At 42.0% G+C, this 17,852-nt stretch overlaps 2 protein-coding genes across 4 annotated transcripts in view; both read left to right on the top strand.

Moving 5' to 3' along the window:
• The first annotated feature begins 2,903 nt into the window (after window positions 1-2,903).
• Window positions 2,904-4,567, top strand: LOC131138017 (early growth response protein 2b). The gene is made up of 2 exons (XM_058086558.1): window positions 2,904-3,048; window positions 3,246-4,567. The coding sequence occupies exons 1-2, from the start codon at window positions 2,904-2,906 to the stop codon at window positions 4,565-4,567; spliced, it is 1,467 nt and encodes a 488-aa protein (XP_057942541.1).
• Window positions 2,997-17,852, top strand: part of fbxo41 (F-box protein 41) — a 69,560-nt gene continuing 54,704 nt past the window's right edge. For 2 of the 3 annotated variants that reach the window (XR_009129932.1, XM_058073933.1), the window contains exons 1-2: window positions 2,999-3,048; window positions 7,258-7,402. The gene's annotated coding sequence lies outside the window, so the exon portion shown is untranslated. Of the gene's footprint in view, window positions 3,049-7,257; window positions 7,403-17,852 lie in introns of all 3 variants that reach the window. The other variant, XR_009129933.1, reaches the window with a different exon arrangement.

Here is a 17,852-nt window from a genome sequence, read left to right as displayed (position 1 = left end):
CTATTAGCAATTACCTTTTTGGGTCAAAATCCAAGCAATAACAACATAAATAACGACTCGGATAGGATAATGGCGTCATATCCATAAATTGGATTATGATCAGAATGATGTATTTTTCTAATGAATACATTTTAGGGATCTATTTTTTACATCATGTTCCATTAACAAACCTTATCTGTATATCCAAAAGGCAGCAATGTTTTGTTGTGGTCATGATTCCCTTTGATTGATGTCTTTGAACCATATCTGCTAACTGTCACTAAGTTCTGCTGTGGCTGTTCCTTTTGGGAGAAATGCACCCAGCAGTGTTGAGGACCTTCCTCCTCTGGGGTGTGATTGAATTTATTTCTTTACAAGAGAGCATTCCATTCATATCGATACCGAGTCCGTTGAAACCTTTTCTTGTGTGAAGTAAAAAGCTAAACGACTTGTGTGACTGCACAGCCGCTATCCGTGGTACTGAAGCTGCAACCTGAGCCAGAGGTCGGCTGCACACTGCTGCGGCCTATCAAAGAGTATTGACTTTGTGTAATAGGAAGTGTGACCATTGAGTTCATCCGGCAACAGATGCGAAACAGATTAGGAAAAAAAAAAAAAACACTTTAGGGGTTGAAATGTCATGTGAACGGTTGGGTTCAACCAGTGAACACATCAGGGGTGTTATTGACTCCCTTCAATGCTTTTAAAGGCCAAGGGTTCGTTTCGACGTGGCTTCGCCGCAACGGTTTTTAGTGACCACAATTTACTGTGATCACACAAGGCGAGCGTTCGTACTAACTGCTGAAAATAAATATACAGTGTGGCCCAGTTAGGAGGCAGATCAAGACTAAACCCTCAAAGCAGAGTAAATAGTTTAAATGAGCAACATCTCTTTATATATCTTGTTTTCCGGGGCTTGTCAAGTATATATGAGAGGCTCTCACATTGCTGAATTATTATTATTATTATTATTATTTGATGTATATTTTGAAATTGTGAGTTGTAGGTGAAATTCAAATTCCATGGTCATAATTGTTACATTATTGAAGTATAATCCTAGAAAATGATTTGCAGTGGAAGTCGTTATTGACATGCTGTGACAAACTACGGACATGATTGCTGCTTGACAGATAATATTGACAAAATACAGAAACTTTGGAAATCCAATAACAATCTATACCTCTTGTGTCCGCCGAGTGGGAAATACCTTCCTCCAACACACACCAGCTCCAAAGCAAGAACATAGGCCATAGTTATGGGGCCAAAATATACAAATATATTAGTCTTGATGCAGTATTGAAGACATTAAAGTAGTTGTACATTCTCATAATTGACACTGAATTTTTCTAGAATGTCCCAATGCCTTCAAACCAACACACATTTTCTCCTCAAGCCAGATTGTTTCCTCGCTCTCGCCATAGAAAATTAAATAACAATAATTTCTGTCTTTAACATGGCCCAAGGAGTTTAGAAATATCAATTCATTAATCCTCTATGCTGCTTATTCTCACTAGGCTGGAGCCTATCCCAACTGTCTTTGGGCGAGAGGCGGGGTACACCCTGGACTGGTCGCCAGCCAATCCCAGGGCACATATAGACAAACAACCATTCACACTCACATTCATACCTATGGACAATTTGGAGTCACCAATTAACCTAGCATGTTTTTGGAATGTTGGAGGAAACCGGAGTACCCGGAGAAAACCCACATATCACACTCACATTCATACCTATGGACATTCATTCATTCATTCATTTTCTACCGCTTATCCTCACGAGAGTTGCAGGGGGTGCTGGAGCCTATCCCGGCTGTCTTCGGGCGAGAGGCGGAGTACACCCTGGACTGGTCGCCAGCCAATCACAGGGCGCATATAGACAAACAACCATTCACACTCACATTCATACCTATGGACAATTTGGAGTCACCAATTAACCTAGCATGTTTTTGGAATGTGGGAGGAAACCGGAGTACCCGGAAAACATGCAAACTCCTCACAGACATGCCCAATGGAGATTCAAACCACAAACCACTTGACCACTGTGCAGCCCAAGTTTAGTAATGTATTTTTCTCTTTTTCTAAAGCTGCTACAGGTCTCTCCCTGAAAGGTGACACTACACTCTCATCCTTAGTGATGTTCAAGCTAGCAAATCCCACTTGTAGATAATGGGAAGTCACATTGTCCTGCTTTTGGGATGGAGCGAGTGACTGTTCAGACTGTTGAAAAGCAATACTGAGCATTAAGTGTCCCTGTGTTGTCACCCATATCCTGCTTCTTACCGCATATTCAGACTGTACTGTATGTGCAGATTGCTATGATGTGCTTTGGTGTTGTCATTTCTGACTTTGGCATCGGTGCAAAGCGACATAATCTCTCCTCAACAATTTCATCATTTTAAACATGGCCGCCGTATGTTTGGAATGATTCATGTGTGATGGCACGCCGCCAATACAAGGTTGTTACCTCCCAACGCCGGTCGCCACTTGTTGCAACGTCAGTCTCCATCGCTACTTGTAGGGGAGAGGAGGGAGAGTCTGTAGGGGGGAGGGGATGAGAGGGGATCCGTCACATCCTCTGTCCATATATGGGCATGAAGTTTACACGCAGCGGGGAATCCTCTCACTGGAGCTGATGAATGGGGAGGAGGGCCGAGGGAGCCGCCGAAGTGTATATAAGGGCAGCGGCGTGAAAGCCACAGCAAGCAAATTACCACGGAGCAACAGACGAGAAGGAATACATTTAATTGCTTCTTTTATTGAAAAAAAAAACAACACATTTGGGGATCATTTTGTCGAACATCATCAAAAAAAGGAGGTGGTCGAAGGGGAAATAAGACTTATTTTGTTTTTGAATTGCAGTTCCCCCATTTCCTGATATATTTACGCGAGGCGGACCTTTTAAAGTGCATCATTATGTTGAACAATATGGATTTGAACGCCAAAGATTCTTTTTACCCTCAGTTTGACTGCTGCAACGGTTCTTCTCTGGGAATGGACACCGGCGTGAGAAAAGACAATCAGGACGTGTTCGCCGATGCTGAGCGCTCGGTTCCTGCACAGTTTGGCCACGGTGAGTTCTCCTAAAAATATGTATGCAAGGGAACCGAAATATGAAATGCGCGACAGTCGTTTGGTGCATGATTAGACGCAGCGGCGATGCGTTTGCTTGCCAAATGCGCATGGGTGTTTATGTAACATGATTTTTGAGGGGGTCTTGAAATAAAATATGAAAGCTTGACAAAGTTTTATGCATTTCTGATTCAACAGAAGGAACCCCCGCAACGCTCAAGACCGAAGCTTCCAACTCGGAATACGCTTTTAACCCTTGCGAGGGCACCAAAGACACCTACACCCCCTCTTCGCTCGCCTACTCCGGCAGCTTCTACGTTGAAGCATCTCAGGGAGCGCCGTGCACCACAGAGACCCTCCTCAACATGATCACTGAAATCGTGGGTATATCCACGATGCCTCTGTCAGAGGCCCAGCAAAGCGCTAACAGCCGGGGAACTTCATACACGCCACCCATGGACACCACTCATTTTGGAGACGTCAAAAAGCAACCGTTCACCTGCTCCGCACCAACACCCCCTCCGTACCCTTCCTCCGACCATCAGACGGGGTTCTCCCATGATCAGGATGATCTTCCGGCTCCGGAAGCGTCCACTTCTCAGCTCAGCTTCTCCTCAAGTCTGCAGACCAAGGCCGAGCCAAAATCCGAGGCGGCCTCCTTCCCGGTGGTGGTCAAGAATGAGTTTGAAAGCTACGAGTGGGGGGCTTTCACCAAGTCTGACTGTTTAGAAAGCAGCTTCCAGACAGAAACGTTCCCCATGTCCAACGACTTCCCCCCGGAGCAGCAAATGGATGTTAAGGAACTTTTAGATACCTTCCCCTCGATGTGCCCGAACCCGGAGGTGGAGTTTAAAGTGGAGGGGGGCATCAAGCAAGAGCCGTGTTTCTCGGATACCTGCTCCCAGAGCTACGCTTACAACGGTTACCTCCCCCCGCCTATGGGCCTCTCCTCGAACCTGAAACCGTACCCCGAACCCCCGCAGGCATCCAATCAATGTGACTCCCTTTATGCTTCGCCTGCTTTGCCGAGCACCATTGACTCCATCCTCTACTCTTCCTTGTTGTCTGATTCATTTGCGCAAAGTTACACCGCTCGCGCCACCACCAGTACTCCCGCCGCCACAACCACAATCAAGACCCCGAGACCCCGTAAGAGCCCCGCCTCCTCCTCCCACGGTCCGGCCAAAGAGAAACCCTTCACCTGCCCCATGGAGAGCTGCGACCGCCGCTTCTCTCGCTCGGATGAGCTCAACCGGCACATCCGTATCCACACGGGCCACAAGCCCTTCCAGTGCCGTATCTGCTTGCGCAGTTTCAGCCGGAGCGACCACCTGACCACGCACACCAGGACTCACACTGGGGAGAAGCCCTTCTCTTGCGACGTGTGCGGAAAGCGTTTCGCCCGCAGCGACGAGCGCAAGCGGCACGGCCGAGTGCACCAGAAGCAGAAGGAGAAAATGGAGCTAAAGCCACAAGTGACTCCTAGTGCGTGGCCTTTCACTCTTGCGGAGGGGATTTGAAGACACGTCTACGGTAACATTTTCCAATCTTTCCGTCTTGGAAAAGAAGACTCCCAAGGTGACCGAGTTTGCTTTCTCTGGCAAGCTTAAGTAGTGGAAAGGCTGAAAGAAAGGCAGAAATGGATGTGGAGGTGTCTTTACCCTTTTCGACGCAGAGGTCAATATGTTGTCAAAAGTGGGTGAACATGGGAACAATCATATGTTGCTGCCACTTCGAAGTCAAGGCAAGCCCCTTTGCTATTCGGGTTCTGCATGACTGCTGTTCAGCACTCCTACATCTGGACAGCTCCTATTTCCGCCTCTCATCCAGGATGGATTGCACTTGCAGAGTTCTATTGAAATTTCATTTAAGAATGTTATATTTTTCCCTGTTTTTAGAATCAGTATAGTTGGAATTATTGTTGCTCAATGCATGTTTTATTTTCCTTTTTAACCAGGAATATCGTAAGCCTCAAGCACTGCAGTGAGGGTTATGGAAATGAATGTAAGCTATCATATTTATGGTTTTAGCCATAAAGTCAATTTTGATCAAACTTAGTGTTTGTTTAACTTCCTATTATTTAGCTGTCAGTGTTTTTTTGTCATTGGCTTTTGTGTTGTTAAAATTGTGAAAGATATATCATTAATGGGAAATAAATATATTTGTAATACTGTACTTCCTTGTATTTTTATAGCTGAGTGTATATTTTACATTTATCTCATTTGAGCCTCATTTTGGGGGTCAAATGTATTACAAATCCTCAATAATGTATTGGTTTTTGAGGGCTATTGTTAAGTAACTTGGTATTTAAAAATGTTACAATTTGATATCAGAAACATTTTTGCACTTCATCCCATTGTTGGTACGATTAGGATGGATTTTAAGTGGGAGCAGAATGTGCACTCGTTTGGAATTTTCAGGAAAATGATTTTACATGTACAGAATTATGTCAAGCTAGAACTGACTAGCAAATCCTATGAAAATTGCTTGTGAGTAATCAGGTAGCACACATTGCTGCAAGGTTCTGTTCTGTTGTGACGAAAGGACTTTTGACGTGGTATCTTTTGCTTAGAAGATACTCTATGCTGAAATGTTTACTTAAGCAAAAAAAAAAAAAAAAAAAAGTTGACAGTTTGGTGAAATTGTCACCGACAGGGTATTGCAAAAAAAAAAAAAGTAATTTAAGTCGCCTTAAGTTATATTAACTGTTGAAATAAAGATTTTGTACATACACAGTTTCTACTATACATAACATTGATATTGATGTTGTTATTTTTATGAAGACGAACAAAAATAAACATTTTCTGCCAGCTGCAATTCTTTTCCTTTGCATCATTTAACATAAACTGTATGTTCCCTCACTTATTACACCGCTGAATTACCTCTGAGTGTTCCCCAAATATACACAACTGGCCCCCTGTGGGTTCACACTGTAGCCCTAAGTTCATCCCAGGGTGACTCACAAAGCTTTTGACTCAAAACACATTAAAGCCAATATTAGTCAGCACTGCGATTTGGACAGCCTTCGACTCCAAAGATAGCTTTTCTCTTCTCGTGAACGTCAAGATGTTTTTTTTTTTTTATGTCACCTCAGCACGATTATTTGATCCTCTTTTGCACATCCAGTCAAACATCAAGAGACATTCATTTCCTCTGAGCTACAGAATGCAATGATGATCTATCATCATTTTTTTTCCCTCTAAAGAATAGCAAAATGGATATCTTTTCCTCTCCTAACTTCCACCTTGACTCTTGCGATGACTTGTCCTTTATTTTATTTCATAGCAGCATGTACATTTACTGTATATTCAAAACACATCCACTCAGCTTTGCCTTTTCATGTAAAGGAGTGAAATTTCCACCCAACCTTGTACATTTAGAGGAAATTTACATACTTTATAACAACTTTTTTTGCTCAAGAAGCAAATGAGACTGTTTCCCAAGGTTGAGGATGATTGATTTTTAGGTTGGTCTCACTTTCCATAGGAAACGGTATAAAGTGTTTTCATTGAGTCCATGCTTTATACACTGTTTCCAAAATAAAACCTTTATCAAGTGTACATTTTAACATTGTTAACTGTCGTAGAAGCTAGGAGACTCAAGTTCAATTCCACCCTCGGCCATCTCTGTGTGGAGTTTGTATGTTTTCCCCGTGCATGCGTGGGTTTTCTCCGGTTTCCTCCCACATTCCAAAAAACATGCTAGGTTAATTGGCGACTCCAAATTGTCCATAGGTATGAATGTGAGTGTGAATGGTTGTTTGTCTATACGTATGTGCCCTGTGATTGGCTGGCGACCAGTCCAGGGTGTACCCCGCCTCTCGCCCAAAGACAGCTGGGATAGGCTCCAGCACCCCTTGTGAGGATAAGCGGTAAAAAATGAATGAATTAATGAACTGTCGTAGAAGGTACCATGGTATAATAAAACGAAAATAAAGTTGTATTACAGTCTTTTGATGGTGTTTGCATAGCTGTTTTGTCACCTTGTGGTGTTGTACGTATTATTCATTATTTCTTCAGTATGTATTGTGTAATAATGTTGGAAAGAGGTGTTATGGGGGCTGTGAGTAAAATTAACTTGGAAATGGAGGTTCTTTCTTGGGGGGCATGACGGAAAATAACCGAGAACCAGTGATTGAATGCTAATGCTAAAATCAATTTATGTATGTAATTGATACACATTGACTACATATCTTTTTATATCTTTCTAGAAGCTGAAATGTTGTAAATGGACGCCGCAAGGTATGAGACCATACAACGACGTCATACCGGGGGGGGGGGCCTCTCGTGCTCTGACCATGTTCCCATGATGCAGTCCGGCGTGCAGAACACAACTCCGGTTGCCCACAGCAATGCGTAAGTGTTCCTTGTCTGTAGCTGACAAACATACTGTAGTGGTGTTAAAAGGCAGGCTGCCAGTTGGAGCACTGTGAATTGTATGTACCGTCCTCTCCTGTCCGTCACTCATCAACACTTACAGTAACACACACACACTCACACAAAAGCACACATACACACACTCCTTTATCTGTGTTGTTTTAGTGGCAAAAGCTGTCCAGCGATGGATAGTCGAGGTTTTTGAATTGCAGTGATGTGCAGTCACTGTGACCATTATCCCAACACTTGAAGACTGAAGAGTTGTTGAACTCTGGCCACTGATGAAATTTCTGCATTTGTGCATTTGGAGGCTCCAATTCAGATTTGCATATTGTAAATGGTGCTCGATATAGCCTGCATGGTGTTTCGGCGATGTCGTCTTTATCCTACCTCCGAAATGACATAAATCATTTCTTTTTCGCCGACTGACATTTATGTTTTCAACTCCCGTAGGTATCATAATTGCAGAGGCCATTAAGTAATCGTGCGGGAAGGGCATATGTCTGCCGCTCAGATTTCTCACGACGTGAACCTCCGCCGGGAATGGTAGCACATCAAGTCCATTAAATCTTTGCCAGGTGTTACAAATGCAAACATGTTAACATTAGGCCCGGAGAAGGAGGAGGAGGAATAGGTAGTTATTCAAGGTTGTGTGTCTGCGCGACTAATGTATTCCAAATGCAACATGCACACATGTGTGTTTATACTTCCTCATTGTCTCATCCAATTAATCGCTTGATGCCGGATTGCTTCTGGATAAGTCAATGAGACCATTTATCTGCTGCGCCAAATGAGCACTTTGGCTCCAGATTAAGAAAATCCTTAACATTGACAGTGAGGGATTAGATTGGCTCAGATTCCGAGGGACATGTGTCACTGCACAATGCTGTGTGCTTCATTGGTGTTTAAGATGCACTACATGGACAGCATATTGGTGTGACTGATGCCAGGCGGTGCAGCTGCACATGTATGTTGGTGATCCTGTATAGTATACATGTTCTTCCTCTGCTTGTGTGGGTTTCTTCCTGGTCATCTGCTTTCATTCCACATCCAAATAAGACACATATGTATATGTATTTTAGCTAGGTGGAGTGGTTAGCGCGCAGACCTCACAGCTAGGAGGACCAGGGTTCGATTCCACCCTCGGCCATCTCTGTGTGGAGTTTGCATGTTCTCCCCGTGCATGGGGTTTTTTTCTCCGGGTACTCCGGTTTCCTCCCACATTCCAAAAAACATGCTAGGTTAATTGGCGACTCCAAATTGTCCATAGGTATGAATGTGAGTGTGAATGTTTGTCTATATGTGCCCTGTGATTGGCTGGTGACCAGTCCAGGGTGTACCCCGCCTCTCGCCCGAAGACAGCTGGGATAGGCTCCAGCACCCCCGCGACCCTCGTGAGGAAAAAGCGGTAGAAAATGAATGAATGAATGTCTCTCCGAGTGTTCCATAGGTGTGTATGATGTGTCAACAAGCAATCAAATAGCAGGTTGTACATTTTAAAAAATAAAATAACAACATCAAATAAAGGTTATAAATGAATTTATATTTGATGGAGGGAAATAAGAATTTGATCCCCTGCCAACCAGCAAGCATTCTGACCCCACAAACTGGTCACATGCCCATGAAGCATACAAGTTAGACACTTGTCATAGAAATAGTCTGTACCCTTCAGACCTCTCCACCGCCATGGGCAAGACCAGAGAGCTCAGGGACAGGATTGTAGACCTAATGGGCTACAAGACCATCAGCAAAAAAATAGACCACTTTTAACAACATCATTAAACATCACAAAGGTCAAATGCTTAGTTAATAAAATATCATATACTATATATATATATATATATATATATATATATATATATATATATATATATATATATATATATATACACATATATATATATATATATATATATATATATATATATATATATATATATATATATATATATATATATATATATATATATATATATATATATATATACATATATATATATATATATAATGGAACGCAAGGTCAGGCTGCACAGTGGAAGAGTGGTTAGCAGTTAGGAGAATCTCTGTGTGGAGTTTGCATGTTCTTCTTGTGCATGCGTGGGTTTTCTCCGGGTACTCCGGTTTCCTCCCACATTCCAAAAACATGCTAGGTTAATTGGCGACTCCAAATTGTCCATAGGTATGAATGTGAGTGTGAATGGTTGTTTGTCTATATGTGCCCTGTGATTGGCTGGCCACCAGTCCAGGGTGTACTCTGCCTCTCGCCTGAAGTCAGCTGGGGTAGGCTCCAGCATACCCCCACCACTCTTACAAGGATAAGTGAGATGAAGAGGTGGATTGGTGTGGCGTTTGCAATGGTATGGAATCTGCATTGGTCTCAATTTATTAATCGATCTATGTTATTACTACTACTCCGCTGCATTGAGAGGACCCAGATGAAGTGGCACGGGCGGGTGCGAGGTTTTCAGTGGAGATCTCAGGGACCCAGAACACGTTGGAGAGTCTTTCAACTGGTCTGGGAACGCCTTGAGATCCAAGCTTAGGTAGCCGGGGAGAGGCAAGTCTGGGCTTCCCTGCTTGGTCTGCTGCCCCCCCGACCCAACCTTGGATAAGCAGAAGAAGATGGATGGAATAGATGAATAACGCGCAGTTGTCGCTGTGCAACATGTATTTCATTTGTCACACCAGACATTTTTACACATTATCTGATTGCAAATGGCATCTAATTATCTGATTGCAAGATGGCATGTCACTGTGTGGCAATGCCCCACTTTGCTGGCTACTGTGTAAATGACACAGGCAGATACAGTAGGTGACTGATCTGTTTTCAGTGCTGCTATATTTCTATGTGGACAAAAGGCCAAAATCCATTGAAAGTAATATCTCATGTCAGGGGTCTCAAACTCAATTTACCTGGGGGCCACTGGAGCTAGGGTCTGGGCAAGGCTGGGCCGCATCAGGTTTTCCAAAAAAAACCCCCAAAAAACGCATTTATTAAAAACAGAAAAATATACAAACTTTTTCAGTGCTTTGGTTCCGATTTTCTACAATAAAAGCTCTGATTAAACATTCCACTTTTCTCAGATATCTTAATTTTTATTTTTCTGCACAAAATAAGATGAAAAATAAATAAACGAATCAAGAATAAAGAAAATCAATCAATCAGTGATAAATAAATATAATAATAATAATAATAAAACGGCAAATAATAAAAACTTAAGAAACCACATATAGTTGGTGGGTAGACAAATTATTTTTTTCAGATTAAAATTAACAAAGCATTATTAGAGCCCTGTAGACATGACAAAACATGACTATAGTCACATTTATACTCTTTTTATTTACAACATATTGCGTAACTGCAGGGTCTTGAGACACATGCTAACTCACAAACTAGAGAGCTAGCGACCTAAACGGTAGCCTTAAAAGTTATTTCCTTTAAACTTAAATAGCCAAAAATGTACCACTTCCACACGGATAGGGAGGATAACTATTAACAGTTAACAGTTTAACCTTTAACATGAACATTAATCAAACGTAATAATTTTTTCTGGGTACATGATACCATACAGCATCCATATCAAACATTAAACTTTCATATCAAGGCGGGGGCCTCAAACTAGTGTCCTGCGGGCCACATTTGACCGTGTTTGAGACCCCTGATCTATGTAGTTCTTCCATACCAAACCTCTGCAAAGCAGCCAGTATGAGCATGGCTTTGTGCACTGTAGTAGGCGCAGTAATGCTGGAACAGAAAAGGGCCTTCCCCAAACACCTAAAATTATTCAAATGTCTTGCTAAGAAGAAATGCTGAGATGAGTAAAGAGGTTAAGCCCAACCGCTGACTGATTAATTGATTAAGATTGTATAACTTTTTGTTCACATTCAGAATAAGAGAACCCTTACAGTAGTAGGGTGTGAGTATTAAAACTGGAGCATCCAGGCGGTCCATCTTAAAAGTCAAACCCTTCCTCATTCTTGATGGCGTTCAGCGTTTGAAGAGACGTACAAGTGCATCCCCTGTCGTCTCTGAAGAGTCCAACATCCCTGTTAGCCATGCTTGAACTCCAAACAATTCTCCCTCTACAACAATAATCCAATAACGACTTTGAATGAGATTGAATTCATTTGCTTATGTGATGGATTGGAGGCACTTCCAGTGTTTCAAGCTCCAGCTATCAGGTCACTTCAAGTACCTATTAATAATCACAGTCCTACTTGAGACAGTCTATATGGTCTCAGTTGCTTTTGGATTGATCCGTTGCGGGGCAATCACATAATGTTATGCTCACCTTTTAAAATGTGCACCGGGGGCCCCGTCATGGTCCTTGGGGTGGGCTTCGTAATCAAGGTGCATAATCGCACGGCGCTAATGGCAATCAGGCTCAACGAATTAATTTCCTTGGATCGTACATCAGGCTGCCGGTCCCGCTTCGGACCGTGAAGAAGGGTGTAGGTGGTCTGGAGAGTGTAGGTGATTAAAACCAAGACAAACGCTGTATGGACAAGGAGCTCGTTATGCAAACATTTCAAAGTGCTAGAGTCTTTCTCCATTGTTCCACTTTGCAAATTCTTCATTTGTATTAATGATGAGGCCAAAGCACAACATTGCAGAAAGTTATTTTCTTCCTTGCTCCTTCATGGATTGCAAGTCAACCCTTGGGTCAAGGAGGCCATCGCTATGGTAACTACGTCAAAGGACTTGCACCTCAAGTGAATGGGAAGCCGTGTACATACCCTTGCTTGCTGAAAGACTCCAAAGCTATTCAGTTACTCTGGGCAATTTCTAGCTGTCCTTGGAACATTCCACGTAGCGTCTGTGAGGAAGTTGTTTATTGAAACACAAGGTCAATCCAGCCGACAATATCAGCCAACACAACATCATGTGACCAGGTATTTTGTTTCAACTGATGCAAAGAAGGCAAACGGAGGACCAACAGTGGTTGTTTAGAGTTACTATTAATAAAGTTGTACTATACCGATATGACACCATGTTGGTACCACATTCATGTACGGTCTCTATGACACTATTGTCGTCGGCTCACTCATGACGCTGAAAAATGTGGACCATCCCTCGCTTCCAGCCCTACCTAGAATCATCCTCTTTCGTGAAACCCAATTTGGTCTGATTGTGAAGGGTTGTCTGGTTCGTAGGAACGTGTTATCAGTGTCAGATCCACGATCGACTGGTGATCCATCCAGTTTCTCACCCAGTGTCAGCTGAGGTATACTCTCCCTCAGTGTGACCTTGTTCTTGTAGTTTCTTTCATTCTACAATACATACACCAACTAATCACTTCTGACCTATGTCTGCATCATACACTGTAGTTGCAGTAGTACAGCTGAGATTTTGCAAATTGGTGAGTCTAATACTAGTTTTAATACACTCAGTGCATGGGAATCCTTAGTATTTGGATTTATTCTCACCTCTTATACTGTACAGCATGTTCTCTCCAGCTTCATAACGTCCACTGCACACTCCCTGCCAAGCACCAAAACACCACAAATATCAAGACACCATTCAGTTGGTGAGCGCAGTACAACATTTGTACTTGCTGAAATGCCAGATATTTAGACATAGGGCTCTATTTTTGTAGACCAGGCGCGGACGCAGTGTACCGACCCTGCGCTGGGCATATGCCGCAACTTTCGTGAATTTTTGTGAACGGTGCTGTCCAACACAGCAGCAGGCTAATCCAGGCATCATGCATGTGATCCACCTGCATTCTTCATTGCGAAATAGGAGTACCTTTGATAGTATATTCTCTCACAACTGACTTACATTTATTCAATGAGCGTCTTTCTCTTTTTTCCTCTCTTTGAATGAGAATCATGACATGACACCGAATATATCCTCCTTATCGGATGCCGTGGTTGTTTGTGGTTGGCTGAAAGGTGTGAAGGTTGAAATATGTGAACTCATTAGTTGACATCAGATATGATGGACAATTAATACAAAAGTGTACATTCTGGTTGAGAGGGTGACATTAAATAGTGTTTGCCGTGATTGTTTATTGCATTGAAATGTGCCCGTCACTCTGAAAAACCTGTCTGTGAGGTTTTGGTGACGTGTGTGCATTGTGCGTCTTGTCAACCAATTTACCACAGCGCAGGGTGTGCTTCGCCTGCGCCGAGAATAGACCAGGTCGGAGGTGGTGAGCTTTCAGCGCACTTTCGGAGCACTGTTTTGTCATGGAATTTTCCCAGTGCCTAACAGAAAATGTGGATTTTTACAGTAAGGGAAATATATTAAACAAACTTGAACAGTCCAAAAAAGGATCATGTAAAAACCATGCATTCGTACAACAACACATATTTCTCTGTGCCTCTATAACAGAACAGTGATTCTGCTGTCATAGTAACCACACTCAACAAAATATAAACGCATCCTTCTGTTTTTGCTCCCATCTTACCTGAAGTGAAATGTAAAACTTTTTCCATGTCCACAATCATTCCATGTATTCCATGTAAAAACAAAATCCATTTAGATGAACTTCCCTGACATGACACAGAATATATCCTCTTTATCGGATGCCGTGGTTGTTTGTGGTTGGCTGAAAGGTGTGAAGGTTGAAATATGTGAACTCATAAGTTGACATCAGATATGATGGACAATTAATACAAAAGTGTACATGCTGGTTGAGACAGTGACATTAAATAGTGTTTGCTGTGATTGTTTACTGCATTGAAATGTGCCCGACACTCTGCCTGTGAGGTTTTGGTGACGTGTGTGCATTGTGCGTAATTGTCAACCAATTACCAACCAATTTACTTACAGTCAGCATCTCAATAGGATTCAGGTCAGGACTTCGACTAGGCTACTCCAAAGTCTTCATGTTGCTTTTCTTCAGCCATTCAGACGTGGACTTGCTGGTATGTTTTGGATCATTGTCCTGCTGCAGAACCCAAGTTGGTTTCAGCTTGAGGTCACAAAGAGATAGCCGGATTCAGGATTTTTGGTAGACAGCAGAATTCATGGTTGCATTTATCACAGCAAGTCTTCCAGGTCCTGAAAGCAGCAAAAGCTGTTTTTGCACGGTGTCTTTCTTAAGGCGAAGTCATGAACACCGAGCCAACTGAGGCAAGGGAGGCTTGCACTTTTTGTGATGTTGTTGTGGGGTCTTTTGTGACCTCTTGAATCGTCACTGCGCTCTTGGGGTCAATCACCTTTTCAAACGGGACCATGTAGGTTTGGATTTTTTTCATGTAAAAACTGCATTTTATGTTCAGTTGTGTTGTCATTGACTCATATTTAAATTTTTTTGATGATCTGAAATATTAAGTGTGACAAACCTGCAAAAAAAATAAAAAATAAATTCACACCACTGTAGCTGATGGGCCAAAAAAATACACCTCATTCAGTTGTTTTGAGCAAAAATATAAAATAAACACACAGCTTTAGTATCTAATGAGGGGATCTACTTTTAGTGCTTATACGTAGTGAAAAAACACACTGGGTGAAATGTGACTTAAAGCATCCTGAATTGACAGCAATGACTCTGAAGGAAGTTTAATACAAATACCTGTTGCAATCTTGTCTGCACCTGCTGTCACATCAGCATACAGCCAACCCGCACGTCATTTTAAACAAAAGATGACTTAAACCGACGCCTCTTTCTGTGCACCATTGTTAACCTTCTCCTTATAAAAGATGTGACTGTGTGACCGTGTGTCCGGACGAGCAGTGAGTGATTACTTTAGTGCTTTGACATTTGCAGCAGTGGTAATGAGGCCCGTCTGTGACAGCCGTGTCACTGGCAGCAGCCTGTGTCTCACTGGCGGCTCACTTCAACATTGGAAAGGAGGCTCTGTGTGGCAAAACACCAGCACTCTCTCTCCGTAATGATGGCTCACCTGTAGAGATGCACAGAGGATTCTGGGGAAACATGCATGTGTATGTGTGTGTTTTTAGTGTGAGGGAAGTTGTCTGACTTAGACTGACTTTTTGAAGCATATTAGTGTGTACTGTATATACTATCCGTATACATACAGTATGTCTGTCTGTGCCAACATGGAATTAGACATGGGCAGAGAAGGCTGGGCTTTGGATACAAAGACTAATCCAGTAGAACCTCGATTTAGAATCAAATTTCCCATAGCTAATAATAGAAATAGAAGGAATCCATTTCAGGGTCAAATTGTTGTCATTATAAAACCTTCACTGTATGGGAAAAAGTAACATTTTAACTTTGGTTACTGTCATTAAAGTAAAAATGACGCACATGAAGACATCCATCTATCCATTTTCTATGCCACTTATCCTCACAAGGGCATGCTGGAGCCTATCCCAGCTGTCTTCAGGCAAGAGGCGGGGCACATACAGACAAACAACCAATATGTTTACACTCATTCATTCATTTTCTACCACTTATCCTCACTAGAATCGCGGGTATGCTGGAGCCTATCCCAGCTGTTTTTGGGCAAGAGGCGGGGTACACCCTGGACTGGTCGCCAGCCAATCACAGGGCACATATAGACAAACAACCATTCACACTCACATTCATACCTATGGACAATTTGGAGTCACCAATTAACCTAGCATGTTTTTGGAATGTGGGAGAAAACCAGAGAAAAACCACGCATGCATTGGGAGAACATGCAAACTCCACACAGAGCTGCCCGAGGGGGCAATCAAACCCAGTTACGAAGACATGTAAAGTACAAATACGCATACCATTTTTCCGATGTTCTTCTATTCTTATAAAAAGTCAAAGAAAAGCCAAACAACACACACGCAGTTCATCCTTTGTATAGAATGAACTGCATTCACATATGTAAGCTCAGGTCTCATATGATATACAGCACTGATTTTTTTCATTTTGGTGCTACTTTTATGTATTTTTTGGTGAATTCAAAATATGTCGCCTAGGTCATTTTAATTTAGATGTTTTGCAGTAAAGGTGATTTTCGGGGACATATACCACCATTTGCATGCGCTGCCCACCAATATGTTATTGCACATTTAAATGAACCGTCCAAATCAAGTATCGCTCGTCAGAGTGCCGTGAAATGTATGTAAAATAAAGCCACTTGAATTGTAGTGCCTCGCATGCATTATCTTTTGAAACAGTTGTCAAAACACAGCAGCTGACTGTTTAATGTAGACGCAGTGAAAGCATTTCAAAACATGCTGTACAAATGCTCCACTGTAATTAAAGCGATGACCATTAAAGGCAAAATATATATTCAGTGAATAGCTTTAACCCTGACATTATACAAGAATGACCCTCTTTAGACTCTCAGAGCACAAGGAAAAAAGAGGTGTTATATCTTGACATTTCAGTGCATCTTTATTAGTCAGGACAAAATGAGAGGAAACAACTATAATGCAAATGACATAAAAAAGGAAAAATGTCAAAAGTACATAAATTAATCTAACATAATGTTAAAGTGAAAATGTGTTGGAAATTATATTTAAATTATTGTTCTTATTGATGTATTTACTCATATGTTGTTGAGTAATCTGCACCGTGTTGCATTGAATTGCAAAATATTAAGAGCATTTTACATTGATTGGATCTTAAGGATATTCTGAGTGGAGCCTCAAAATGCAAAAAGAAGAAATGAGAGTGAGAAAAAAATATTTTCAATGAGACATTCATTGCAAAAAAAAAATCATTAAAGTGGTTAGCATGTTGGCCGCACAGTTAGGAGACCTGGGTTCAAATCTCCACTTGGGCATCTCTGTGTGGAGTTTGCATGTTCTCCCCGTGCATGCGTGGGTTTTCCTTGGGTACTCCGATGTCCTCCCATATTCCAAAAACATGCATATTAGGACAGAAGGGTTTTAAGAACAAAAACATCTCCTTCAATGTTACAAAACATCCCATGTGGAATTTGCACAATACCACTAAAACCAAGTCATTGTATAAAAATCAAGGCAAAATTAAAAGGTTTAATTGTTTTAATATCCGTACATGGTTAAAAATGCTAAGATTTTGTTGTTGTCGTCATTCAAACGCACTCTTGGAGCACGGCATCAAACCCCTGACTTCTTCAGGACAGTCCGTACGATGTGAAACTGAAGTACAAATATAAATAACTGTAATTTCACTCAGCACAGATGGAATTAAATGGAAATAAGAAATTATTTTGGTCGTTGGCTGCTTGCTGGTTCACGGAGGATGACAAAAAAAAGTACATTGTTGGCATTTTAATTCTGGGGTGGCGGGATGGTGGGGTGGACTGTGCAATTAGAGCCGAGTGACTTAAATGGCACACATAAATTGACACATTTATCCACAATTTTCTCCAATTTTGTGCATTATCTGTTACTCCTCGAGTTAGCGGTGTAGCGTAGCTGAAATATGCCAGTTATTCCCTCCATGTCCCAACTCAGCAGTGCATAATGCCTACTTCTAACCCCCCTCCTACCCCCCAAGTGACTTTTAACTGGTGATGCCCCGTCACTTTCACAGTGGGGAACACA

Source organism: Doryrhamphus excisus, chromosome 1, assembly GCF_030265055.1.
Source record: "Doryrhamphus excisus isolate RoL2022-K1 chromosome 1, RoL_Dexc_1.0, whole genome shotgun sequence".
NCBI lineage: Eukaryota > Metazoa > Chordata > Actinopteri > Syngnathiformes > Syngnathidae > Doryrhamphus > Doryrhamphus excisus.
This window is presented reverse-complemented; position numbering and strand designations above follow the sequence as displayed.